This window comes from Neofelis nebulosa, chromosome 5, assembly GCF_028018385.1.
Source record: "Neofelis nebulosa isolate mNeoNeb1 chromosome 5, mNeoNeb1.pri, whole genome shotgun sequence".
NCBI lineage: Eukaryota > Metazoa > Chordata > Mammalia > Carnivora > Felidae > Neofelis > Neofelis nebulosa.
The window spans coordinates 157,507,666-157,534,894 of NC_080786.1; the positions used below are offsets into that span (position 1 = coordinate 157,507,666).

The window sequence follows — 27,229 nt, forward strand, 5'->3', positions numbered from 1 at the left end:
CTCTCCTGGTGGGCGGCGTCAGAGGGGGTGACGGGTAGGGCCCTCTGGGTCTGCAGTGGACGGGCTGCTGCCTGGACACCAGGGTAAATGCAGCACGGAGGGGAGGACCCTGGACAGGGGTGCAGGAGACCGGGGCTCACGCCCAGTCGCACCACAGACCCTGATGGCCAGGGCGAGCGGCTGACGTGGCTGGACCCCCTTGCGATTACAGGATGGGTCCACGTAAGAGCCACCACGGGTCTTAGAAACACAGAAACGACTTAGCAGAAAGCAGGGGCGTGGCCGCCTCTGCGTGGCCAGAGAGTGTCGCGTTCTGATCCCAAAGCCTGACCTCTGAACCCTGTGAACCCGGCCCTCACAGGAGCCCTGAGCCCAGGCGCCACGGTGCTCTGGTTCTGGTAGTCATTACCGAGCCACCCAGGCGCCCCCCTTCCCTCCGGTTTCTGATCCGCGGTCCTCATTTCCTTCTGGGCCTTGGCTGGCGGCTCCTCAGTGTCCAGAGCTACGGATGCTCTGCCGGCACGGCTAAGACGGTCGAAGCTCGCTCTGCCGCCCCCTATTCCCGTCTGGCGTCACCAGGCGTGCCCTTGCACCTGCGCTCCTACCGCAGTCTGTTCGAGGCCCCTCGGACGTTGTCCCTCATGTCCCCAGCGTCCTTCCGGTCTCCGCCCGTTGCCCGGTTCCAAGGCCATCTCCACATTTGTGCGAGTTTCTTACGGCGACGCTCCACTTCCTGATTGTCAGATCTGTTCCGGTTTCCCGCGGCCGCTGTAACAGACGATCGCACACCTGGTGGCTCAGAGCCGCAGAAATGTGTTCTCTCCCCTTCGGAGCCAGGGCTCCGGATCGGCCTCGCCTGGCCCGGATCCCGGTGCGACGGGGCCCTGCTTCCTCCGGAGGCCGGCGGGGGGGCAGCCGGTCCTTGCCTTCCGGTGGCCGCTGGCTTTCCCCGGCCGTGGCCACATTGCCCCGATCTCTGCCTTCACGGTCACTGGGCTCTCCTCCTGTTGTGGTCAAATCTCCCTCTGCCTCCCTCTCGGAAGGTCCCTGTGGAGACATATAGGACCCACCCGGATGGATACTTCAGGATAAATCTTCCCCGTGTTACGATCCTTAACTTAAATCTATAGGGGCTCTTTTTCCAAATGAGGGAACGTTCACAGCTTCCAGGAATGAGGACTTCGTACATTGGGGGTCACTTTCCAGCCTACTAGGCCCCCATTTCTGGCACTCAAGATGCAGAACTCTCTGTCTGTCTGTGTCTGACTCTCTCCGGCCGTCCCCAGGGCGGCTTTCCTGCCGAGTACGTCATGGACGAGGAAGGCCAAGGGCACCTGACCTGCCTGGACAGTAACCACTCCCACTTCATCCTTGTGGACGACGGGACCCACGGCCGCTACGGGGTCGAGATTCCCCTGAGGACGAGGCTGGAGAAGTTCATATCAGAGCAGACAAAGGAAAGAGGAGGTGAGGGAGCCCCTATGTGTCTGCTGTCCCTCAGGTCATACATAGACCACCGGTAGTCACTCTACACCACAAGCACGGCTCAGTCTGGAAATAGCAACGTGCATAACTCGGCCCTGACGTGTCTTCCCTCGTGGGTGAGATGGGCCAGGTTCCAGGACACGGGAAGGGCAAATGCACAGGATGTGAGGGGCGGAGAAGGGACCGGAATAGCAGCAGGTCCTAGCTCTGTGCCAGGTTGGGCGGGCCCCTTCAGAGCCACGGTGTTCAAGCTTCACTGCACGCCAGAGTCCCTGGTGTGCGGGGAGAACTTGCTCTTCTCCGTGCTCGGGTGAGGCTGAGGCTGCCGGCCCGGGGACCACGTGAGAGCCCTGCTGTGTCCCAGAGAGCCTAGGTGGGGGTGTGGGGCCGGAGACACCAAGGCGGCACGTGGGGGGATGTTTGTTGCCCCGGAGAGATTTCTGAAGTCTTTGCAGGTGCCCTGGCTGCCGGATGGGTGGGGGGCTCAGGGCGAGGGCTGAGCGACGGGACAGCGGATGGAGGTCCCGACGCTGCGCTCCCCTGCCGTGTGTGTGGTGCCTAAAGCCCACCCGCTTGGCGTGCGCAGATTTGAGGCTCCACGAAAGGCATGCCGAGGAAAGCAGGCTGGTCGGGGTGGCCTCTGAGGCAGACAGCCCTGCCTTCGCCTGCACCCCCAGAAAGGGAACAGAAGTAGAAGGTGGACGAGCCATCTCAGGGCTCGAATTTGCTCTCATTACGCAGAACAGGCAGATCGTCCACTGACGGCCGAGCGTCAGCCTTTGAAAACCACTCAGTACCAACTGCCCGTCTCCATCGATGCCTCTGGAGCTGGCGGGAGGTGGGGAAGAGGGCCCCAGGGGGAGGGTCTGGGCCCCCGCATCCCTAATTCGGGGTTCATGCTTCATCCTAGGAGTGGCCATCAAGATCCCCATAGTCTGTGTGGTGCTGGAGGGGGGACCCGGCACACTGCACGTGAGTACTGGCCTGTGGGGCGGGGATCTGAGGTGCAACCCTGCTGCAGGGGGCGCTCTGGCCCAGAGCCCCGTGACTGGCACCCCAGCGGGGTTGTTGGCAAGGGGGAGGGGCAAGGAGAAAGAGTGGTGACTGTGGGTGGGAAGGCAGCCTTCGAGGAGGTACCCTGCTGCGGGGTGGGGGGACACTGGCTCCGGGCCTGGGTGGCTGACCAGTAGGAGGGGCCCCAGGGGGACCCGCACGGCACCTTCTTGCAGGACCCCAGGGTGGCCACTCTGCACAGTTCTCGAAGTGCCGGACCTTGGGCACCCCAGCCCCATGGGACTAGCAGCTGGACATAAAGCAGGTTCCTTGCTTGTTTTAACACATTCTCCTTGATGGAGGAAGGCTGACCGCAGGGACACATGATGCTATTACAGCCTGTAGGTTTGGGGCAGGAGCAAGGACATTGCATTTATGAGACTGGAGGAAATGTGTGTTCATGCTTAGGAATGGCAGGAGAGCTCCCCCATTTCAGACCCAGTCCCCGGGGGACAGGAATGCATCTGGTCCCCTGTCCCCTCCCACGTGGGGTTCTCTGCATGGAGGCCCCGCTCCCTCACGCCCAGAGCACGGTGCCTGCTCATGTGGAGGGTGTCCTTCCCGCGGGGGTCCGAGTCCCTTCCTGAAGTTGACCTCGTGCCGGGTGTCCAGGGGTCTCCTCGTGTGGCCCTGGTCTCACCCTGGGCCTTAACGAGGGAGCGAAACCACAAGCCGGCAGCACGGTTTCCCGGGGATGGCTCCCTCAACCACACACCCGTGGGCCGAAACGCTGTAGGGCTCCCGTTCTGGTGGCAACGGTCCATCTGAGCAGTAGGCCTGAAGGAGCCGGTCTGTCAGGCGGACGCCCCTGTGTCAGGATTAGCGCCTTTCGCCCCCAGCAGCGGAGGCTGCCAGACTCAGTGTTTTCGCTTCATTTCTCAGTAGCCCCGTAGCCTTGACGCTGAGATGCCTGTGGTTCAGGGGTCAGAGCGGGGCGGGCACTCGGGCCCTGGGGCTCACCGTGGGCCCCTGCGTTTCAGACCATCTATAACGCCATCACCAACGGCACCCCCTGCGTGGTGGTGGAGGGCTCGGGCCGCGTGGCCGACGTCATTGCCCAGGTGGCCGGCCTGCCCATATCTGAGATCACCATCTCCCGGATCCAGCAGAAGCTGAGTGTGTTCTTCCAGGAGGTGTTTGAGACCCTCACTGAGAGCAGGATTGCGGAATGGACCAAGAAGGTAGGCAGACAGGCACCTGCTGGCTCCCAGACGCCCTTAGCCTGGAATCAGGACCAGGGCCTAGAAACAGAGACCCCACAGGCCTGGAGCACGCATGGATGTGATCTTGGAAGAGTGGGGGGCTTTGTGCCAGGCGGGGGCCCAGGGTGGACGGAAAGCCCTCAACTGAGGCAGCACGTTGTCCCGCCCAGGGGGAGGGCATGTCTTGAACCTCTGTCCCCAGAACTGCAGGCTGGACTGGGGAACGGACAGGGCTGACAGCACAGCCGTTTGGGAGCGAGGACTGCCTGGGTCGGGGGGCAGGAGGCGGCTGTTGAGCCCAGCACAGGGCAGAGGGGTAGAGAGCGAGCTTCAGGCAGCGCGGGGGCTGCCGGGTGACGGCCACGGGATCTGGCACAGCCTCCAAGCCTGGTGAGCCCCAGGCTGCCCGGGCAGATTAATGGGGGCGTTTGAGCCCTGGCAAGGCAGGGGGGCAGGGGGACCGTGAGGCGGTAGGGGCCTGAGCGTGGCTCCTGGGGGCCGTGGGGTGTCTGCGCGCCCCTCAGGGTGTCTCAGGGTGTCTGCCGAGCTGGAGGCGTCGGCAAGCGTGAGCCCATCCTGAGGATTCGCAGGTCCGGTGAGCGTTCCAGGGGACCCCAGCCCCGGTCTCCGGGGTGTTTGGGAGACCCAGTCCCCGGGGGCAGGCTGGTTATACTGCCTGGAAGCAGGGAGCCTCAGGACATCAGGACATCCTCGTGAGGACCGGGCGTGGCCCTCATTTCAGGTGTCCTGCTGGTTCTCTCTCGCCCTTTGGTTCTGGGGTAATTTTAGCTCCGTAGAATAGTTACAAAGGTAGTAGAGCGCTTCTGGCCAACCGTTACCCAGCCTGTCCCGCGGGTCACATCCCGCAGAACTGCGGTCAGAACTGAGAGACGAGCCAAAGGTCCGCACTGTTGCTTTTGACGTTGGTCTGCTAATGTCCTTTCTCCGTCCCGGGATCCAAATCAGACTCTACCACATTGCGTTTAGCCTTTTCCCTTTCATTATGCGCCCCCCTCCTTCCTCCGTCCTCCTTCCTTCCCCTCCCCCTCCTTCCTTCCTCCCTCCTTCCTTCTTTCCCTACTTCCTTCCTCCCTCCCTCCTTCCTTCCCCTCCCCCTCCTTCCTTCCTCCCTCCCTCCCTCCTTCTTCCTTCCTTCCTTCCTTCCTTCCTTCCTTCCTTCCTTCCTTCCTTCCCTCCCCTCCCCCTCCTTCCTTCCTCCCTCCTTCCCTCCTCTCTCCCTCCCTCCCTCCTCCCTTTCTTCCTCCTTCCTTCCTTCTTCCTTCCTCCCTCCCTCCCTTCCTTCTTTCTTCCTTCCCCTCCCCCTCCTTCCTTTCTCCCTCCCTCCCTCCTTCTTCCTTCCTTCCTTCCTTCCTTCCTTCCTTCCTTCCTTCCTCCTTCCTTCCCCTCCCCCTCCTTCCTTCCTTCCCTCCTTCCTTCCTTCCTTCCCTCCCCTCCCCCTCCTTCCTTCCTCCCTCCCTCCCTCCTCCCTCCCTCCCTCCCTCCCTCCCTCCCTCCCTTCCTTCCTTCTTCCTTCCCCTCCCCCTCCCTCCCTCTCTTCCTTCCTTCCTTCCTTTCCTTCCTTCCTTCCTTCCTTCCTTCCTTCCTTCCTTCCTTCCTTCCTCCTTCCTTCCTAAGCCTGACGCTATTTAGCCAGCCACCAGATTGCAAGGATTTTCTAGAACGTCACCACAAACATTGGAAGAGAGACTGGGGGCTCTGGGGGTGGGCGGGCAGGCAAGGTGAGGAAGCGGGGGAGGAGTCTCAAGTTCAGCGGTGTCGGGCGTTCTGCAGACAGTCTCGTGGCGGGCGGAAGCCCTTACACTTGGGTGTGTTTCCTCCCGGCAGACCTCTCGCACACGTGCTGTATTTGGTCCTTACACGTCTTCGTCTTCACCGTGGGGAGGCGAGGTGGTGGCCTCGTGCCGGGGCGCCGGCTGTGTGTCCGGGGCCTCGGTTCTGCGGCTCCCCTCGAGGAGGCGGGGGGCCGCTCGTCACCCCAAACCTCACCTGGGCCGTGTCGGTTGCAGATCCAAGACATTGTGCGGAGGCGGCAGCTGCTGACCATCTTCCGGGAAGGCAAGGATGGCCAGCAGGACGTGGACGTGGCCATCCTGCAGGCCTTGCTGAAAGGTGAGGGTCGGGCAAGGTGGGGCGGAGGGAGAAGCGGAGGGGAGGTGCCCGGGGCCCCGCGCTTGGAGGCACCAAGAGGCCCACCCCTGAGTCAGAGGCACCGGGCAGAGGGCAGCCGGGGGTGGGCCACGCCGGGCCCAGCTCACGGCCCCGCCAGGCAGGTGGGGGCCCGCGCCGGGGCTGGGGGTTCGGGCTCCCTTCTCCGACTGCCTTCCTCAGCGGAGCCCGGGTGCAGCCGCACGAATGGTCCCTCCGCGGGCATCGCAGCCGCCCATACAGTGTCGGGGAGGGAAGAAGGCCTTGGGAGGCCTGCTGTTGACCCGCGTGCTTGCTCGTGTGCCGGCGCTCCCACGGCCCCTCTTGGGCGATAAAGCTCCCGCGGCGGCCGCCCCTGGGCCAGCCCCTGGCCTGCCCTCCGCCCCACACTCCCCTCTCCCTCCGATTCTGGGGCACGGCGGGTGCCCCCGCCCCTCCCGCTGTGGACGACGTCCCCATGCCAGGAAGCCGTCGTGCTGGCTCCTCACCCCCGAGGGACGCGGCCCGGGCGGAGCAGGGCGGCAGGAAGCTTTGCCGGGAGAGGGGGGCAAACCTGGGCTTGTTCCGTGGCCTCCTCCTGACAGAAGGACTCGGGATGGCACGTAAAACCTCACAGAGCCAGTGACACGGTTAAAACCAGGACCGGGGCTCTCATTTGAAGACCCCCGTCCGGGGAGACACAGGAACCGGGAAGAGCCGGTTGAATAGACTCAAAGCAACTGTGCAGGCCCCTGCGGCCGGCCCCCGCCACCAAGGACGCCGAAGGCCGGGAAGCCGCTGTGAAGATCCCCGTGACCACAGGGGTTCGACAGTGTCCGCTCGTGGCACTCGACCCTCCTGTTCACAGACGGGGCAGTGAGAGCGTCTGTCCCCTCCTTGCCTTCTTCCGTGAAGGGACCACGGAGCAGGAAGAGAGACGCCAGGCTGCCACGTCTGGGAGGTGGTGACGAGGGGCCTGGGGCCCTGAGCGGGGGCATCCCTGCACAGCGCCGGGGGTGGGGGGAAGGACCCCTGCTCACGGCCAGGACGGAGCCCAGCGCCTGCTCTCCGAGTTCAAGAGCAAGTGAAGATATGCCGTGCATCGTGGTTTCTCCTGGGTGCGGGGGGAGCTGAGCGGGGAGGGCGTGCGGGCCTCTGGGCTGTGGGAATGTTTCGTTTCTCGTTCGTGGCGGTGGTTACACAGATGTGGCCGTCGGCCAAAAGTCACGGTGCCTCCCACGTGTGCCGGGGGCGGGGCAGGTCCTGGGGGAGAACGAGGGCATCTTTATTTCTGGAAGCCAACACAGTGTAATTGGTTGTTCAGGGGAGAGGCGGTGGGCCTCTGGGAGAGAGTGGCTCTCTCTTTATCATGTGTGTAATATATGAAAACAATAGAAATACGTATGTGGTTTTTGAGTAACAATCCCCTTTAAAGGTTTATTTATCTATTTTGAGAGAGAGACAGAGAGGGAGGGAGAGAGAGGGAGCGAGCAGCAGGGGCAGAGAGAAAAGGAGAGAGAGAGAATCCCAAGCAGGCTCTGTGCTGTCAGCTCAGAGCCTGATGGGGCTTCAACTCGTGAACCGCGAGATCATGACCTGAGCCAAAACCAAGAGTCGGATGCTTAACCGACTGAGCCCCCCGGGCACCCCAATGACAACCCCGTTTAAAAATCAACTTTATCGAGGTTATGGTTTAAAGAAGGTGACGTCCCCCATCCTGGGTTTACTGCTGGATGCATTTGAGCGGGTGTGTACCCTGCAGACTGATACAATCCAGATACAGGACAGCTCCCCCCACCCCCAAGAGCTCCCTCGTGCCTCCGTGTGCCTCGGGTAACCATCTGTCTGCTTCCTGCCCTTGGAGACGGTTTTGCCTGTGCCAGAAACTCACAGAAATGGAATCGCACACTCGGTGTTCTTTTGTGTCTCGCGTCGGCTCAGAGCAGCACGTTTGAGATTCTTCCGCGTGGGCGTGTGCCAGAGCTCTGTTCCTTTCTACCGCCGAGTGCTATTTCACTGCGCGAAGGTTAGGGTTAGCTCGCTTCTCCACCCGCCTGTCTCTGGACCCGAGGGCCGCCTCCGGTGTGGGGCTCCGATGAAAGCTGCAGTTCGTTCCCGTTTCTCTCGGGTCCACATCTACGGGAGTGGAATTACGGTTCTCTGTGGCACGGGCACGTTTATAAGAAGCCACCCAACTGTTTTCCAACAAGATGGCACCGCCTCCCCTCGTTGCCAGCCGTGGACGTGGGCTCTAGCTTCTCTGCGTCCTCACCGGCGCTTGGCAGGGTCAGCGTTTTAAGCCGAAGCCGTCCTAGTGGGTGTGAAGTGACAGCTCGGGGTGGTTGGGATCTGCGTCCCTCTGATGGCCCGTGACACGGCGCGTCTCTTCCTGGGCTTGTTGGCCGCGAGTTAGCATCCGGGGGACGTGCCTTTCGGATCGTCTGTCCGTGTTTGTTTGGTGGTTTGTCTGCTCAGCTTCGTGAGCTCGCGAAATACTCTGATACGAATCCTTTGTTAGAGAGATGCCCTGGGGAGACTTTCTCTTGGTTCCTGGCTCGCCTTCCGAGTTCCTTCAAGTTGTCTTTGACGAGCAGAAGGCTTACATTTTACTGGAGTTTCATCTGTCCATTTTGTCCTGTCTGGTCCGTGTCCTTCGCACCCCAGGAAATCTTTAGCTGCTCTGTGGCTGCGGATCTTGTCTCGTGTTTCGCCGTGGAAAGTCTGCAGGCAGGGCCTTTATGTGGAGGTGTCTGGGGCACATCTCAGCTTGGGTCTTGTGTGTGGTGTCAGGCGAGGCTCCAACTTCCCTTTTCACTCCCCCAAATAGCAGCCCATGCTTTAAGGTGTGAAACCCGCCAGGGAGAGCAGGAACCAGTTGGGAAAGCCGCTGTAGAGCCTGGGTGGGGTGGTGGTTCTGCAGTCAAGGTGAGAAAGGAAACTGACGGCATATGCAGTGGTGACTTCCGAGGGTTCGTGCAAACACGCCTGCCTTTCAGACACCCGTGTCTTCTGTAAGCGCTGGGGCCAAGGGGCTTGACCAGGAGGTGGGGGCGGGGACGAGCCAGAGTGAGGCCGAAACCCGGAGATTCTCCGATTCCAGCACTGAAAGGAAACGTGCTTTTCACAAAGGTGTGTGCGTGGTGGGGATTCCGCCACTGGGCACACGGAGACACCGCGGTTGGTGACAAATCCCTCCCTGTGTGACATTATCAGATGGCAGGGAAGTGGCTCTGAGACCCAGACGGAAGCCTCCTGACACGAGTGCTCTTGCCTGCAGCCTCTCGGAGCCATGACCACTTTGGCCACGAGAACTGGGACCACCAGCTGAAGTTAGCGGTGGCGTGGAACCGCGTGGACATCGCCCGGAGCGAGATCTTCACCGACGAGCGGCAGTGGAAGGTAGGGCTCCTGGGCTGCCCCGTGGAGGGCCTCGTTGGCCCCTGGAACAAGGCCAGGCCCTGGAGGGGGGCCTCTGCCCGACCCCAGCCCTTCCCCCGGTGGAGACAACGGCAGTCCCGTCTCCAGCGGCCTCGCCATCAGGGTGTGCGAGGCCTGCCCCCCACGGCGCTCTCTCTCAGCCTTCAGAGCTGCACCCCGTGATGACGGCCGCCCTCATCTCCAACAAGCCCGAATTCGTGAAGCTCTTCCTGGAGAACGGGGTGCGGCTGAAGGAGTTCGTCACGTGGGACACCCTGCTGTACCTGTACCAGAACCTGGACCCCTCCTGCCCGTTCCACAGCAAGCTTCAGAAGGTGCTGGCCGAGGAGCCGGAGCGGCCGGTCTCCGCGCCCCCCGCCCCCCGTGTGCAGATGCACCACGTGGCTCAGGTGCTCCGGGAGCTGCTGGGGGACTTCACGCAGCCGCTGTACCCCCGGCCCCGGACCGGCGACCGGCCGCGGCTCCTGCTTCCCGTGCCGAACATCAAGCTAAACGTGCGTGCTGGTGACGTGGCCCCAGCCCCACTTGGCCCGTGTGCTGGGCCACTGCTATGTCCTTAGGGCTTCTTTTTAAAAGAAACTGTCCTTTATTTTTATTGGGAAAGAAATACGCTCCATTGTAGTCTGCCAGGGCCCCCATAAAAAAATACCACAGACCGGGCAGCTTAAACAAGATATTTAGTCCCTCATGGTCTGGAGGCTGAAGTCTGGGCTCGAGGCATCGCGGGGCCGGTTTCTAGGGGGGGGGGGGCTCTCTTTCTGGCTTGAGGACAGCCGCCTTCCTGCCATGTCCTCACGTGGTCTTTGCTCGGCGTGCAGGCAGAGAGATACGGAGAGCAGCGGTGTCCCTTCCCCTTCTTACAGGGACACAGGTCCCATCAGATCAGGGCCACAACCTATGACCTCATTCAACCTTAATCACCTCCAAATACGGTCACTTTAGGAGCTGGGGCTTCAATGTATGAACTTTGGGGACATGTTTTCATCCATTATTCTCCCTTTCTAAACATTTCAGACAGTACAAAAGGTTATGCAGGGAAAATGATCTCCTTCGTGCCTTGTACCCCCAGTCCTGGCCACCAGGTGGAGTTGGATTTTCATGTGGTCAGGTCAGCAAGATTCCGCCATACTGCTGTGAGGTGCCCAGCATGTGCACTGCCACACAGGAGCACGGGAGAGATTGTTTTCTAGTCTCCGTCCGTGTTTGATGGGAATCTTGACTCATCTCTGTGTTAAGTGCGAGACTGGCTTCTGAATTTATGTTAGCAAGTATCCGTCTCCCAGTTCTTTAAGCTTTTTAATGTTTCTTTTTGAGAGAGAGAGAGAGAGTGCATGAGCAGGGGAGGGGCAGAGAGAGAGGGGGACAGAGGATCTTAAGCAGGCTCCAGGCTCGGAGCTGTCAGCATGGAGCCCGACGCAGGCCTCAAACCCATACACCGTGAGAGCATTACTTGAGCCAAAGTCAGACACTTAACCAACTGAGCCACCCAGGCGCTCTGTTACCAAAACATTTTTAATCCTATTTTGATCTCAACTTGATTGCATTGTAACATGTGTTTACTATGATACTGGATTATGTTGCTGATATTTTCATGGTTTTTGCATCAGAATGTTTGAAGCTTTGATTGTGGTTTTATTTTGGGGGCTGTCTTTGTCAGGTTCTGGTATCAGCTTGATGTTGTCCTTGTGAAAACCATTGGGAAATCTTCCTCATTTCTTTGCTCTGGAACAGTTTATGTGGCTGGAACTCCCTGTTCTTACAGATCAGCAGGCTCTCCTATGAGTCCATCAGGGCTCAGTGCCTTTTTCAGTAGTAGCTCTGAGGATTTTCTCAGTTTCTTTTCTGATAATTGATCTGTTGAGCTTTTCTATGTGTTCTAAGATTAGATTTGGGTTTTTCTCTTCTGCTAGAAAATTACCCACTTCCTTGAGTTTTCAAATTCATCCATCGTCCCAGGTAGGCTATGCCTGACTCTGGAGAAAGACGTGGCTGTGGCTTGGTTTTGTATATTCACAGTTCTGCATTTCTTAATTAATTCCAGCGTATTTAAGATGCCCTTTAAGAAGGTCTAAAGTGGAAGCTTACAGTTAACTGTGTCTATAACTTAATTTGTCGATTAAGTTTTTAAAAATATAAAGATGAGCTTTTAGGAAATGTACAAAATGACCTGAAGAAAGTGGAATTTTGTGCTTGATGTGGGAAGTTGTTCTCACCTCTGGTAATTATTTCCAGACCATCTGAGTAGATGTTTATTTACTGATCAGCCAGGAAGCTGGATTCCCATGTGACTGTGTAAATTGAGTGTGTCTGGGGGCAAGGTGCCCTCCTGCTCACAAGTAATCCTTGTCTTGTTCAGCAACAATTCCTTGTTGGTCTTCTCTGCAGGCGACACTGTAGGTTCCCTTGAGGAGCTCACTGCCACGAATCTATAACAGACTCTGTGTTGGAAGTTTACCTCACAGAAAAAGGCTGGATGCCGTCAGCTAAGATGAAGGAGACTAGAGGTGCCTGGTGTGTAACGTGAGGCTACAATTGTTGGCAAAGGAGTTAGCTGGGTTTTCCACTTTCTGAGTGTTTCCACATGTCTCCCGAGTGATGGTCTTAAAACTCCAGTGTACACGAGATGGATCTAAAGTGTTGCTAAAGATGCAGGTTGTAGGGCTCACCCTCCAGGAACAGTGGTTCCAGAAAGGTGTGGAGCTGGGCTCAGGACCTGCATGCTCAGCAGGCACACCCAGGGATGCTGAAGCTAGTGGGGACCTAGGAGAGGTTCTGAATGTCCACTGCTCACCAGGTGCAGGGAGTGAGTCTCCGGTCCCTCTACAAGCGTTCACCAGGCCACGTGGCCTTCACCATGGACCCAGTCCGTGATCTTCTCATTTGGGCCATCATCCAGAACCGTCGGGAGCTGGCAGAAATCATCTGGGCACAGGTAACCAGACCTGTTTCTCAGCACACACGGCTACATGTGGACTAGTGACGGGGCTTCAGCCAGGGAGTGTGGCCAGAAAGCCAGTGCCGACAGCAGGTGGAGGAGCACGTGGCCTTGGAGGGAGGGCGGTGGGCGTCCATGACCCCAGAAGAGACCCAGGGTGCCCAGTGGTGGAGAACAGAGAATTTGGCTCAGGCAAGGAAAGAATTTTAAGAAGCTGTGCTGCCTCCTGCCGTTCTGTCCAGGGACTGAACTCAGGGGGCACACACAGCTGGGAGGAGCCGCCCTCCATGTCCCACACGGGGGGTTCCGGTGGGTCGGCACCTGTGCTGTGGCCGTCCTGTTCACTAGACAGTCTGGAGGCAAGTTACGTCCCCGGCGGCGCTACATCTCTTTCCACTGACCGTTAGGGGTCTCAACAGAGACAGTCTGGTACTTAGATGGGGGAAGAGCCCCTTTCTGAGCCACCTGAGAACATCGGTCAGCAGCTCCCTTGCCACTGGGCCCGTGGGCAGCTTGGTGGTCATGACGGGGGACATGCCAGGTGGGGCCTGAAGCCAAGTGTTGTGGACCCAAGTCTCTCACACGTGGTTCTCCTTTACTTCAAGCAGATTCTCTTCTTAAAACGAAGTGTCATTTTTTCTCAGAGAGGTCCCCTACCTCTCAGTGTTGGCCTTTCCAAATTGCTCTTGTGGAACCGGTCCCCTCCCCAGTGACACCAGCAGAGTGGCATAGGTGGCTTCCTACCTGGTCTGTGGTTCTGGGGGTTTTGCCCTCTCCCAAAGTGTGTGGTGGGTCCGTGGTGGAGCTGGGCCTGACCGTGGCCTCAGGCGTGCTCTGTGGGGCAAAGTGGATGGGAGGCCCAGAGATTTCCAGGCTCTGCCACCGGCCCCTTGTCCTGGGCCAGTGCTGCCTTCTGACCAGGCAGTGCTTTGAGAGCTTTCCTTGAGATTTTCTTAACATCCTTGGTGCCACTGAGGCAGGGCGCCCAGAGCCTTGTGGGGTCTTGCGTGGACCTGGTCCCATTTCTGCCCTTCAGCCCCATGCCGGGGGTTGACCAGATGCCCAGGGAGCGCTGGGACTCATGCCTGATCAGGTCCGTGCTCCGGGTGGGCGAGCAGACCGCTCCCACTGGCCAGTGCGGGAGCCCGGGCCACCAGCTAAGGCTCACCTCTAGATCTGGGGTGACCCAAGTGATACAGACAGGAGCACAAGTAATCAGCTAGTGGCCCATGTGTCGCGGGGCCTCTGTTCTCATCACCCCTGGGCAGCGTGTCTGGGGTTCCCGGGCTGGACCACCCAGGTTCTCACTGTGGCCTCCCTGGTGCCCAGAGCCAGGACTGCATTGCCGCGGCCTTGGCCTGCAGCAAGATCCTGAAGGAGCTGTCCAAGGAGGAGGAGGACACGGACAGCTTGGAGGAGATGCTGGCGCTCGCTGACGAGTATGAACACAGAGCCATCGGTGAGTCCACAGGTGGCGGCCTTGGGCCACGGCTCCCCTCCTCACATGTCACCCCAGGATCCTCGTCCCTGGCCTCCGCGCCCAGTTCTGTCCAGACCGTCTCATCGGCTGGGGCTGCTCCCTGACGCTGTGCCCCGGCGTCAGGGACTAGGACCCTGCTGCCATGACACGATCTTCCTCGTCCCAGGGGTGTTCACCGAGTGCCACCGGAAGGACGAGGACCGAGCTCAGAAGCTGCTCACCCGCGTGTCGGAGGCCTGGGGCAAGACCACCTGCCTGCAGCTAGCCCTGGAGGCCAAGGACATGAAGTTCGTGTCTCACGGAGGCGTCCAGGTGACGAGCTGCAGGCTTGCTTCCAGGAGGAGCTGTCCGTGGTGCTGCCGGTGCGGGTGCACACGGGTCCCTGTGCTGTGGGGACCCGGGGACAGGCCTGGGCCTTGGTCCTGTGCTGCGGGCCGACACACCCTCTCCACTCCCTTTGCAAGTCAGCAAACTGGTGCTAAAAGAGACCCCCTGGGGGGGGGTCCCCTACCTGGGAGCCTACAGTCCTCCGCGCGGCCCCAGCCCTTACCTCCGGGAAAGACTGGCCCGGCCCTGCCCACCCGAGCCTCTTCCTCTGCCGGAAGATGACGGGGCCTGTCCCATGCTGCCCACCACGCTGCGTGGCTGGGGGCTCAGAGTGCTGTGTTTGGGGCATGTGGGCGTGTGGCGCCGAGCAGACACATTGTTCACCCTCAGGGCTGGGGCACGGGGGGTGCCCACCGGCCTGAAGCTGCCTCCTCTGTCCACAGGCCTTTCTAACCAAGGTGTGGTGGGGCCAGCTCTGCGTGGACAACGGGCTCTGGCGGGTGATCGCGTGTATGCTGGCCTTCCCATTGCTCTATACCGGCCTCATCTCCTTCAGGTGCCAGCCTGGCCGCTGGGCTGCGGGGGGAGGGACGGCCCTTCCTTCCCAAATGTGCTTGCTGGGGGCAGGTCACACCTGTCTTGGTGGCTGCCACCAGGTCCTACGGTGATAGAGAGGCATGCAGGCAGGAGGCAAGGGGGGAGGGGTCTCTCTGTGTGCTGAACACCTACCATGCCAAGCACCAAAAATGGGCTAAGCACTGGCCCTGCCCTGAGCACCTCTTTGCACTGAGTGCTGGCCCTGCCCTGAGCACACTCTCTGCCCTGAGCAACCCCCTGCACTGAGCACACCACAGCCCTGAGCACCCTGTCTGCACTGAGCACCCCTGCCCTAAGCACCACCTGCCATGAGCACCCCCTCTGCACTGAGCACACCCCTGCACTGAGCTGGCCCCTGCCCTGAGCTCCACCCTGCACTGAGCACCTCACCTGCACTGAACACTCCCCCTGTCCTGAGCACCTCCCTGCACTGAGCTCCCCCATGCCCTGAGCAACCCCCTGCACTGAGCACCCATCCTGCCCTGAGCTCCCCCATGCCCTGAGCACTGGCTCTGCACTGAGCTCCCCCCTGCACTGAGCATCCCTGGGCCCAATATTTATTTTCAGTCCTGGTGGAACCAGAGACAGGTGCTCTCAGGGCCCTCCCCACGCGGGGCCTTGTGGTGGAGCCCCCATGTGGCTGTGTGTGGAGAGTCTGTGGGCTGCATGGATGCCCGCTGTGCCCAGGCCCGTCTCTGCCGTGTGACAGGAACACACCGGCACGGTGGCCCTGCTCCTTAGGGGAGGCAGAGGTCCTTTGGGCTCCAGGCCCCTCACAGCCCACCCCCCTCCCGTCTGCATCTGCCCTGCAGGGAGAGGAGGCTGCAGGCCGGGCCAGGTCTGCCCCGGGTCCGAGCCTTCTTCAATGCCCCCGTGGTCATCTTCCACCTCAACATCCTGTCCTACTTTGCCTTCCTCTGCCTGTTCGCCTACGTGCTCATGGTGGACTTCCAGCCCACACCCTCGTGCTGCGAGTACCTCATTTACTTCTGGCTCTTCTCCCTTGTGTGCGAGGAGCTGCGGCAGGTGTGCCCGCCCAGCCCCCTTCCCCGCTTCCCTTGGGTCCCCAGCCCCCGTGGCCTGTCCACTGGTCCCTATCCCCACCCGAGTCCCCCGGCACTGGAACCCGCGGCTGGCTCACCTTCTCCATAGGCCCACGGCAGGCTAACCGGGCACCTAGACGCTGCAGTCAGGGTCCGGGGTGGCATCAGAGTTCCCCGGGAGGCAAGTGTGGGAGGCGGCGCTGTCCAGCTGGCTTCCCCTCTGGCTGTGCCGCCTCCTGAAGTCCGACCCGCTCCCAGGGGGCAAAGCCCCAGATCGGAGGGTGGGTGTGCCCTCCTCCCCGAGGGGGGCCGTCTGCCCCACCCACCCAGCTGCCGGGGACCGGGGCTGCTGTGGTCCTGCTTCTCTGGGTCTTCTGCGGAAGCAGGTGGACAGGGGTCCTGTGGGAAGCTGGCTCACACAGACAGGAGGGGGTTGTCCCTGCCACACACATTTGTGGACTGAGCAGGGCTGCGGTGGGTCGGACGGTGGGCTCAGGGCCGCCTGGCGACACCTCTGCCTGGGCTCCTCTCCCACTCTTCCTCGACCCAGGGTACCCCGGGGACGGTGGGGATCTGTCCCCTTCCTGGCTAGCCTCACTCTCTGGGAAGGAGGGAGTGTTTTCATTGCTGCTGGTGAGGTCGGTGAAGACAGCCAGACCCCTAACCTCGTCCTCTCGCAGCTCTTCTATGACCCTGACGAGTTCGGGCTGATGAAGATGGCCCTCCTGTACTTCAGTGACTTCTGGAATAAACTGGACATCGGTGCCATCTTGCTGTTCATAGCAGGACTGACCTGCAGGTGAGCGGCCTGTCTTCTCTGCGGCTTCCCGTCTGCGGCTGCAGCCCGGCGGGCTCACGTCCCCTCTGGCCATGTCTGCTGTCTGTCTGGGGGACAAAATCTGCCCTGAGCAAAGGGGAAGTTGCCAGAGCTCCCGCCCCCTCAGAGGGCTGCGCACCTGCAGCCCAGTGGCTCCGCCTCCTGCTGGGGCCCCGCCCACTCCCCTGCCCATTAGGGCCACAGGTGTCCCTGCCTCAGTCCCTTTCTCCATGAGGCAAGAGGGACCAGCCCAGCCATGCTGCTTCCCAAGAGGCCCGCATGGCCCACCTCCCCTGCCCAAGGCTGGGCTTCTGGACCTTTCTGGATAACACCTCCCTGGAGGCACTGCTCTATGAGCTCACACCCTGTTTTTAGTTCTCTGGGGCCCGGGGGCCTCCAGAGCACACGTGGGCTTGGTCAGGTGAGCGGGCAGCTGGGGACGGGCTCTGGGAGCGGTGAGCTCACGGGTCCTTGATTCTGCCTGGGGGCCAGGCTCATACCAGCATTGCTGTACCCCGGGCGCATCATCCTCTCTCTGGACTTCATCATGTTCTGCCTCCGGCTGATGCACATTTTCACCATCAGTAAGACACTGGGGCCCAAGATCATCATCGTGAAGCGGATGGTAAGGGGATCAGGGGGTCCGGATGCCAGTTGCAAGCGAGGTGCTCCAGGGCTCGAGCAAAGCACGTCCCTGCTTTGCTGGGTTCCCAACCCCAGCCTGCCCATCGCAGGTCTTTGCCCGTGTGTCACCTCTTCCAGACAGCCTCCCCTGATCTCCACAGCTCATTCCCGATCCCTGTTACAGCTCCTATCACTCCCTCCATGGGTCACAGTCATACCCAGCCCCTCCTACACATCATGCCCGGCACCCTATTAGGATGTGGGGGCAGGCCAGGGCTGTGGCCCCAGGCGTCCCTGTCCAGGGTGACAGCAGCTCCTCCCACCACCGCAGAGCACACAGCCCGAGTATGGGGGGCAGCGGGAGCGTGTGGGTGCGCGGCTGCAGCTGGTGCCACCCTGTCTCTGCAGATGAAGGACGTCTTCTTCTTCCTCTTCCTGTTGGCGGTGTGGGTGGTGTCTTTCGGGGTGGCCAAGCAGGCCATCCTCATCCACAACGAGAGCCGGGTGGACTGGATCTTCCGGGGGGTCGTCTACCAGTCGTACCTCACCATCTTCGGCCAGATGCCGGCCTATATCGACGGTAGGACACGGGTCCCCGACGGCTCCAGCAGGGGTGCCTGGAAAGCTCCCTGAGGGCTGGGAGGTGAGGGGCGGGGAGTGGGGTGGCCCCCCGGGTGCCCGTGTGGCAGGAGACCCAGTGCACGTGATGCTTAGTTGCGGGGGGCGGGGGGGGGGTTGGCATCAGCGGGGTGGGGGGAGCCTGGGCCGTGGCCGAGATCTGGGGTGGGCCGAGGGTGCGGCCTGGGGCTCTGACACCCCTCCCCCACACCACATGCCACCCTGTCCCTCCTCCTCCTCCTCTAGACGGAGAGAATCCTTTCTGTACGCTGAGTTTTTTCTTTTCGACTTCATCGAGATAGAACACCTAATAGGAAAAGCTCACCTGTTTGAGGTGTGTGCTTCAGTGGTTTTCACTGTACTTACGGAATCGAATTTTAGAACATTTGCATCACCCACCAAAGACACCCACCCCCCTTAGCAGTCACTCCCCGTGTCCCCAGCCGTTGGCGACCTCTAATCTGCCTTCCCTCTATACAGTCTGCCTCTGCTGGACATCTCGTATGAACTGGATGATCTTTGTGTCTTGCTGTCTCTTAGCATGACGTTTTCAAGACTCAGCCACATTGTAGCCTGCGTCAGCATTTAGTCCCCCTTTGCTGTTGTTAAACAATGTTCCATTGCACGGACAGGCCACATTTTGTTTCTGCATTTGTAAATCGGTGAGCTCCTGAGTTGTCTCTGCCTTCTGGCCGTTATGTGTAACCTTGCTCGGAACCGTTATAACAGTGATGTTTCCAATTATGTGTCTGTGTGGACGTGTTTCCCTCCCGCTTGGATGAAGGTCAGGCAGTGGAATGTATGCCTGCTGGGTTGTGTGCTGTCTTTAGCAGTTTGAGAAACGGCCACACTATTTTCTACAGCAGCTGCACCATGTTTCACGTCCCCACCGCAACAATACAGGGCCCAGCGCTCCGGATTCGAGCAGGCTTGTCACTGTTGTCTTTCTTGCTTCTGGCCATCCCAGTGGGCACGAGACACGTCTCATTTCCTTGATGGCAAATGTGCTCGTGTGCTCACGGAGCTGTTCACGTGCCTTCTTTGGAGAAACGTCTGCTCCTATCGTTGGCCCATTTTTCAAGTGGGTTATTTTTCTTTCTTCCTGAGCTACACGGACGCCGGTCCCTTCTCGTGCTTCTGATGTGCCAATATGTTCCGCCATGCTGCAGGCTGTCTTGTCCCTTTCTGGATGGTGTCCTTTGAAGCACCAGGTTTTAATTTTGGCGAAGTCCACCCCCCCAGTCACTCTGGTCACTTGTGCTTTTGTTGTCGTATCTCAGAACCCCGCTGCCTGACCCAAGATCGCTGCCTGACCCAAGATCGTGACCATTTATGTCTGTGTTGTTATTCTAGAAGTTAGAATGACTTCTTACTTTTGGCCTTTGAGCTATTTACGTTAACATTGTAAACAGTGTGAGGCAGGGGTCACTCTTCTGCATGCAAATACCCAGTTTGTTGAAATCCCCATTGAATTGTCTTGGCCCCTTGTCAAAAACCAATGGACCATTAATGAAAGGGTTTATCTACAAACTCTCCATTCTGTTCCATTGATCTGTGTGTCTGCCCTTGGGCCAACACCACACAGCCTGGTGAGTGTCACTTTGTAGTAAGTTTTACGAGTCAGGCCTTCAACTTTGCTCTCCTTTTTCAAGATTGCTTTGGCCTCCAGGCCCCTTGGGTCCACACACATTTTTGGATCAACCTCTCAATTTCTCCAAAAAGCATCTAGGACTTTGACGGTGAATGTGGGATGTCTTTCTGCTTATTTAGATCTTTAACTTCCTTCAACAAAATTTTGTAATTTCCCGGGTCTAAGTTACGCTGCTTTTGTTAAGTTTATTCCTAAGTGTTTTACTCTTTTTCATATTGTTGTAAAGAGAATTGCTTTATTCATTTTATTTTTGGATTGTCTGTTGCTAACGTATAGAAATGCGCTGTATGTGGGGTGCCTGGGTGGCTCAGGGTCATGATCTTGCAGTTTGTGAGTTCGAGCCCCGCGTCGGGCTCCGTGCTGACAGCTCAGAGCCAGGAGCTGCTTTGGATTCTGTGTCTCCCTCTCTCTCTGTCCCTCCCCCGCTTATGCTCTGTCTCTCTCTCTCTCTCTCTCTCAAAAAAAAATAAACATTTAAAATTTTTTAAAATACACTGTATTTACACGTCGATCTTGCTGAGGTTCTTTATAGCACTACCAGTTTATAGTGGATTCCCCGGGATTTGCTGTACAGGAGATCGTGTCTTCTGCAAATAGAGATATTTTCACTTGTTCTTTCCCATCTGATACCTTTTACTTCTTGTTCTTGCTGAATCATCCTGGCTAGAATCTCTGGTACAACATTGAATAGAAGTATCCAGAAAAAACATCTCTTTGTGGTGCCTGATCTTAGGGGCGGGAGTTTTTTTCAGTCTCACTATTAAGTACGAAGTTTGCCGCGGGTTTTTGTAAATGTCCTTCATCCGGGTGAAGAAGCTCCCTCCCACCCCTAGTGTCTTGAGTGCTCTTATTATAAAAGCGGGCACGATTCTGTCAAACGCTTTTCCTGCACCTGTTGAAATGTCTGCATGATTTTTTGTTCTTTATGCTACTAACACGGTGTGTTCATTAACTGATTTTCAGATGTGAAACCGGTTCTGCCCTCCTGGGACAGACCTCACTCGGTCACGGTGTGTAACTCTCTTTATGTGATGCTGGATTCAGTTTGCCAGCGTTTTGTGGAGGATGTTTGCATCTATGTTCATAAAGGGCATTGGTCTGTGGTTTCGTTTCTTGTAATGTTTTTGTCTGGTGTTGGGATCAGGGTGACAGTGGCCTCCTAGCACGAGTTAGCAGTGTTTCCTCCTCTCACTATTTTGGAACACTTTGTGAAGGATTGGTTTTAATTCTTCAAACGTTCAGGAGAATTCACGAGTGAAGCCACCTGGGCCTGAACTTTTCTTCGTGTGAAGTTCTGAAATTATTACTTCTGTCTCTTTCCTTGTTCCAGGTCTGTCTGGACTTCCCATTTCTTCCTCAGTCCCCTGTGGTGCCTTGCCTCTTTCTAGGACTTTTTGTCCATTTTTTCTACACCATTTACTTTGTTAGCACACAATTTGGTAGTATTTCCTTACAGTTCTTTTTATTTCTGTAGGGTTGGTGGTGATGTTCTCTCTTCCGTTTATGACTTTAGCAATTTGAACCTTTTTTCCCCCTTGATCAGTCTAGGTAAAAGGCTGTAATTTTGTTGGTCTTTTCCAAGAACCAGATTTTGGTTTTATTGATTTTCTTTATTGCTTTTGTATTCTCCATTTCACTTATTTGCATTCTGATCTTTATTATTTCCTTCCTTCTGCTTGCTCTGGGTTCAGTCTGCTTTTCTTTTTTTTTTTTTTTTTTTCCCCAACGTTTTTTATTTATTTTTGTGACAGAGAGAGACAGAGCATGAACGGGGGAGGGGCAGAGAGAGAGGGAGACACAGAATCGGAAACAGGCTCCAGGCTCTGAGCCATCAGCCCAGAGCCTGACGCGGGGCTCGAACTCACGGACCGCGAGATCGTGACCTGGCTGAAGTCGGACGCTTAACCGACTGCGCCACCCAGGCGCCCCAAGTCTGCTTTTCTTTTGTCTTAGTTTGCTAAAGTGGAAGGTTGTGTTACTGGGGTGCCTGGGTGGCTGAGTCGGTTAAGTGGCCAACTCTTGATTTTGGCTCAGGTCATGATCTCATGGTTCATGAGATCAAGCCCTGTGTCGGGCTCCGTGCTGATAGGGTGGAGCCTGCTTGGGATTCTCTCTCTTCCTCTCTCTCTGCCCCTCCCTTGCTTGAACTCTCTCTCTCTTTCAAAAAGTGGTAGATTATGTTATTGATTTGAGCTCTTCTTTTTTAAAAACGATTTTAAATGTTTTTATTTATTTTTGAGAGAGAGAGAGAGAGAGAGTGAGCAGGGGAGGGGCAGAGAGAGAGGGAGACACAATCTGAATCCAGGCTCTGAGCTGTCAGCACAGAGCTGGGCACGGGGCTCGAACTCATGAACTGTGAAACCATGACCTGAGCCAAAGTTGGACATTTAACAACTGAGCCACCCAGGCACCCCTCTTTCTTCTTTTTCATAGCACCTTCTTGTAGGGGGACTGACAACTGGGCGCAGGGCAGCAGGATACTGACTTGCAGTTTTAAAAAATTAGTACATGCTCGTTATTGACAATTTTAAATCCAAGTAAGTATAAAGAATAATGTCCATAATCCCACTTCCGGGTGTTAACCACAATTAATAACTGCCACTTAGTGTGTTTCGTGAGAGTTTTTTTTTTTTTTTAAGTTTATTTATTTTGAGGCAGGGAGGGGCAGAGAGGGAGAGAGAGAGAGCATCCCAAGCAGGCTCCACGCTGTCAGTGCAGAGCCGGATGTGGGGTTTGATCCCACAACCCTGAGATCATGGCCTGAGCCAAAATCAAGAGTTGGATGCTTAACCAGCTGAACCACCCAGGTGCCCCTTGGAGGGTTTGGTTTTTTTTAACGTACAAGCTGGACATATTTTGTTGAGTATGCCCTTCACTTTTCTACAAACGTGGGACTACATTTCTGTTTGTAATCACCTGTTGGGTATGGGTACATTACCTGTGCCGCAATTTTCCTTTCCCCTGCCTCCCTTCTTTTCCTGAGAGTTGTTCATTTACTCCGCTTGAATTCTGTCCACGGCAGTGGGCTCCCTGTGGTTGGGGGCTGTGTCTCAGTGGTGACAGCCCCTCTCCCTTCCTGGTGCGGGGCCCTGCCCCAGGCCCAGGAAGTGGCCTGAAGGGAACAGCTGGGTGCTGGGTGGGCATATGTGCCTGGGGCAGGAGTACAGGTCTGGCTCCTCACTTCCCTCGCCCGCGGAGGACGCTTGGGGGTAGACAGACGCCTCTCTCTGGACCTGAGCTGACAGCTGAGGTCACCCCGTTGTGCAGGTGTCCAGGCCTTGAGGACGCCCATTGCCGAGGGACTCTGGTGACTCGGCGTTGGCTGTCTTTGTTCCCTGCGCCCCCCCTCCCCCCCAGGTGTGAACTTCAGCCTGGACCAGTGCAGCCCCAACGGCACAGATCCCTACAAGCCCAAATGCCCGGAGAGCGATGCCGTCCGGCACGAGCCTGCCTTCCCCGAGTGGCTGACGGTCATCCTGCTCTGCCTGTACCTGCTCTTCACCAACATCCTGCTGCTGAACCTCCTCATCGCCATGTTCAAGTGAGGGCCCCGGGCAGCGCGGTGGGCGGGTCCTTCTCGCCCCCGGAGAGCGCGGTGGGCGGGTCCTTCCTGCCCCTGCGCAGCGTGGTGGGCGGGTCCTTCTCGCCCCCCGGAGAGCGCGGTGGGCGGGTCCTTCCTGCCCCTGGGCAGCGCGGTGGGCGGGTCCTTCTCGCCCCCGGAGAGCGCGGTGGGCGGGTCCTTCCTGCCCCTGCGCAGCGTGGTGGGCGGGTCCTTCTCGCCCCCCGGAGAGCGCGGTGGGCGGGTCCTTCTCGCAACGCCGGCCGGGTCTCCTGTAACCCGCGCTCTTCTTGCCTCCCGCCAGCTACACATTCCAGCAGGTCCAGGAGCACACGGACCAGATCTGGAAGTTCCAGCGTCACGACCTGATAGAGGAGTACCAGGGCAGGCCCCCCGCGCCGCCCCCCTTCATCCTCCTCAGCCACCTGCATCTCTTCATCAAGAGGGTGGTCCTGAAGATCCCCGCCAGGCGGCGCAAGCAGCTCAGTAAGGCCGCCTGCGCCGTCCCCGGGGGCGCGCTCCGCTGGCGTGGGGTGCGGTCGGGGGGCCGGTGGGTGAGCGTGGCTGCTCCTTCTAGAACCCTGTTGGCTCAGCAGGCGTGCAGACCCTCGGACGGGCGTGGGGCGGGGTCCTCCCGGTCAGGGCCCCTCCCCGCCAGAGCCTCCCGTGTCCCCTGCACGCGGCGTTCAGGCCCCCTCTGTCCGCCCCCCTGCGCCCGCAGAGAGCAAGCTGGAGAAGAACGAGGAGGCCGCCCTTCTGTCCTGGGAGATCTACCTGAAAGAGAGCTACCTGCAGAACCAGCAGTACCAGCAGAAGCAGAGGCCGGAGCAGAAGATTCAAGACATTGGCAATAAGTACGGGCGGCCGGGGCAGCCCAGGGGCGCGCGAAACCCCCACGGCCCCAAGTCGCACCGGGGACACGGCCCACCTGGGGGAGAGGCCCGGGCACTGCTCCTGGGGCAGGAAGCTTGTGTCCTCCAGCTGACCCGTGGCTCCCCCCCTTGGGAAGGATGGATCGCATGGGGTGGGGAGGAGGGTGAAGGCTGCACCAGCACTGGGGGCAGGGCTGATCCTTGACCTCCTTAGGAGGCAGGGGTGGGGGGAGCTGGTCCTGCTGGCCCTGTGTCTCTCCCTGGGCCAGGAGAGGAGGGGACACGTGCCATGTGGCTATGGCAGCTCCTGGCCCTGGTGCAAGTCCCGTTGGCCATGCAGGGAGAGGGGTGTCCTGCCGCCTGGTGGGGGTGGGGGGACAGCCAGCGGGCGGGCTCCCTGCAGGCAGGCGAGCGCCCTCTCCTCAGAGCTGTGCACCTGCCTTGCTGGGTGTCTCTCAGCTCATCCGTGGGCTGGAGCCAATGATGGCAGCCATCGCCTGGCGTGGCTTCCAGAGCGTGCCGGAGGGAGGGCACACGGAGAGCGGGTGCGCGTCTCGGCTGGAGACGCAGGGGGTCATGCCGCCCTGCACCAGCCACCTACCTGCTCTCCCTGGTCGGGTGAGGGCTCCGAGGCCCAGGGAGGCAGCATGGCCTGTGCGGCCCCACAGGTGTGGAGCTGAGCTGAGCTGACCCCCACATGCACCTACAAAGGGGATGGGGGTAGGAGTTTGTTGGTGATGAGGTGGGGTCTCTGACAAGCTTGTCATGGGGACTGAGTCACAGGTGTCCAAAGCCACTCCATCACCTTCTCTCCAGTAACCACACAGCATATCCACAGGCTGACTTGGGGAACACGGCAGGAAGCGGTTCCGTGGCTTTTGTGGGATTAGGGAACACGTGGTGAAGGGGGGAGTAAACTGCGCCCCCCTCCGCCCCCCGAGAACTGTTCACAGCGGGTCCCGGGCCCAGCTCAGCACTCACTGAAGGGGCTGCTGACTTTGTTACTACGAGCGTTCTCTGAAGGTGCCCTTGAGGGGAGAAGTAGGAAACACTGGGGACAGCCAGGCAGGAGAGTCTGGGCAGCGTTCGGCCGCGGGATCCCTTGCTTATACACTTGGTAGCCAAAGTTGGGTGACGTCCCCATGTGGTGGCAAAATAAGACAAACCCAAACAGACGTTCCCCAAACAGCGGCACTGGGCATGCCCCGAACCCATCGGTGCCCAGAAGCAGCTTTGATCTTTGCACTTGGCTGTCTAGTGGCCTGTCAGCAAATCAAAGGGAGGACTGCTCATCCCTGTGTGACTCCCAGCGATGCTCCCACGGCTGGCAGTGTGGCTGTGTGAGCTGGGGGCGTCCACTTGCTGGAAGATCTTCCCCTTTGGGGCCGTGGGCAGTGTTCCTTCTATACAGAAACGGGTTATAAATACTTTCAGATTCAGGAGAAGGTGCCTGAAGTTAAGGGGTCAGGTAGGGACTCGCACCTACAGACTAGCATTGTGTATCCTCGACATCCAGGCCCCTGGGGCCGGCCCGGCTGGGCTCAGCTGGGTGTTCTTTCAGGGTCAGCACCATGGTGGACCTGCTGGAAATGGAAAGTCTGAAGCGCTCAGGCTCCATGGAGCAGAGACTGGCCTCCCTGGAGGAGCAGGTGAGTTCCAGGCCAGCGCCTCTGTTTCCGGGTCATGGATCTGCCTGGCCGGGGCGCCGCTCTGGTGCAGGGGCTTCGAGGATGAGCACGCTGGGGAAACGGCCAGGAGAAGGAGCTGGGGGATGTTGGGGCCATCGTTCCCAACCGGAAGAGGTGCATTCTTTGCCCTCCAGAACGTTCTGCCAAACACTTCCCCACTGAGCTTCACCACCCTGCACTGTGGGGCGTCTACACCATGGGCTGCTCCGAGGGAGCCACTCTCCTCCCCAGCTCTGGCCTCCTCAGAGCTGTCCTCCGAGGTGACCGTGGCCGCAGGACTCCACATCCAGAAGCTGTGGGAATTCCAAACGCCCGCGGCTGCTTTCCCAGGCTGACCGCGGATGCTGTTGGGGAGGGAGGGCCCCAGGGCAGCAAGATGCGTTTGAACGTCTGGGTGGAGCACTGGGCTGAGTAACATCAGAAAGCGTGTGGACGTCTCAGACCAGCCCCAGACGGTTGGAACGTTGGGTCAAGGTTCTGATGCTTCTGCACGAGGGGGAGCTCAGAGGACGTTGCCAACAGGCAGCAGGCAGTCGATGAACAGCCTCCGCCCCACTCGTCCCCCATCAATGCCCACTGATGGTCCCCCCACCAGTCGGGCCACGCCTGCTGGGCTCCAAGTCCTGGACCTGAGACAGGCAGCCCTGAGCAGCCTCACATCTGAGAGTTAATCACCTTGCAGGCCAGCTGGGCTCAGGTGCTTGAACATCTCTTCCCCCATCCGTCCATCCATCATCCTTCCATCCACCCATCTTTTCTTCCTTCCTTCTCTCCTCCCTCCTCCCATCCATCTTTCCTTCCTTCCTTCCTTCCTTCCTTCCTTCCTTCCTTCCTTCCTCCCTTCCCTCCTTCCCCCTCCCTCCCTCCCTCCCTCTCTTCATCCATTCACCCACCCATTCATCTGTCATTTCATGTTTCCTGTGCCCCTCGTCCATGCCACATCCAGGGTTGGCCTGGGGAACATCAAGGCAAACAGGCATTGCCTCCCCTTCAGAGATTTGCAGTCTGGGGGGCACAGACATAAATGTCCATTGTCACAGTATGGTTTAGTAAGTGCAGCAATCAAGGCAGATGCAGGGGCTGGTGGTCAGGGAGGCCTCGGGCCTTCAGAATAAGAGGGGTGGACCGGGAGGAGGTTGGGTCCCTGCCCCTCTGTGCCCCTCTTGCTGGGGGCTTTCTTATGAGCACCCCTGCTGCCCATAGCAGCCTCCCAGCAGGCAACACCTCAGCCCCACACGCTGTCACAGGAATCTTGTCTCTTCCCAGCTCTGCTGTGTCAGGTGGGGCAAGCCACTCGGCCCTGTGATGGTGGGGTGCCCACCGTGAGCCAGCCCCTGCCCTGGGACCGCTGTACACGGGGGTCTGCCCCGACTGCCTTCTCCCCTGTGGGTCCCTGCCTTGCTGACGCCCTCCCAAACGGGTACAGCTGCTGCTGAACTGAGTTCTCCTGGCCCCGTAGGTCCCCTGGCTCCCACCATCTCCCGTAGTTGAACATGTTTGACTTCTAGGAGTTTCTTTTTTCTGGGAGGAGCAAGAGCCATGGGGAGCCTCGGTGGGCGGTCATGCACCACCTTCCTGCGGCTCTGGTTTGTCTTACTGTGGCTTCAGGATGGTCCAGCGGCCTCTGCCGTGTCCAGTCCCAGTGGCCATTGCGTCTCACGGGTGGGCACTGCCCGTGACACCGAGGGAAGCAGG

At 58.8% G+C, this 27,229-nt stretch overlaps 1 protein-coding gene across 18 annotated transcripts in view; it reads left to right on the forward strand.

Moving 5' to 3' along the window:
* Positions 1–27,229, forward strand: part of TRPM2 (transient receptor potential cation channel subfamily M member 2) — a 55,128-nt gene that overhangs the window by 18,233 nt on the left and 9,666 nt on the right. For 12 of the 18 annotated variants that reach the window (XM_058732181.1, XM_058732183.1, XM_058732184.1 and 9 more), the window contains exons 7-24: positions 1,287–1,467; positions 2,396–2,457; positions 3,519–3,719; positions 5,768–5,870; positions 9,163–9,284; positions 9,464–9,817; positions 12,118–12,255; positions 13,588–13,717; positions 13,905–14,050; positions 14,509–14,621; positions 15,475–15,688; positions 16,386–16,504; positions 17,015–17,147; positions 17,555–17,726; positions 22,773–22,956; positions 23,279–23,460; positions 23,696–23,828; positions 25,408–25,495. In XM_058732181.1, coding sequence (XP_058588164.1) covers positions 1,287–1,467; positions 2,396–2,457; positions 3,519–3,719; positions 5,768–5,870; positions 9,163–9,284; positions 9,464–9,817; positions 12,118–12,255; positions 13,588–13,717; positions 13,905–14,050; positions 14,509–14,621; positions 15,475–15,688; positions 16,386–16,504; positions 17,015–17,147; positions 17,555–17,726; positions 22,773–22,956; positions 23,279–23,460; positions 23,696–23,828; positions 25,408–25,495 — 2,775 coding nt within the window. Of the gene's footprint in view, positions 1–1,286; positions 1,468–1,677; positions 1,796–2,395; positions 2,458–3,518; positions 3,720–5,767; positions 5,871–6,876; positions 7,004–8,847; positions 9,015–9,162; positions 9,285–9,463; positions 9,818–12,117; positions 12,256–13,587; positions 13,718–13,904; positions 14,051–14,508; positions 14,622–15,474; positions 15,689–16,385; positions 16,505–17,014; positions 17,148–17,554; positions 17,727–22,772; positions 22,957–23,278; positions 23,461–23,695; positions 23,829–24,073; positions 25,496–26,432; positions 27,121–27,229 lie in introns of those variants that run through there. The other 6 variants (XM_058732192.1, XM_058732191.1, XM_058732194.1 and 3 more) reach the window with 6 other exon arrangements.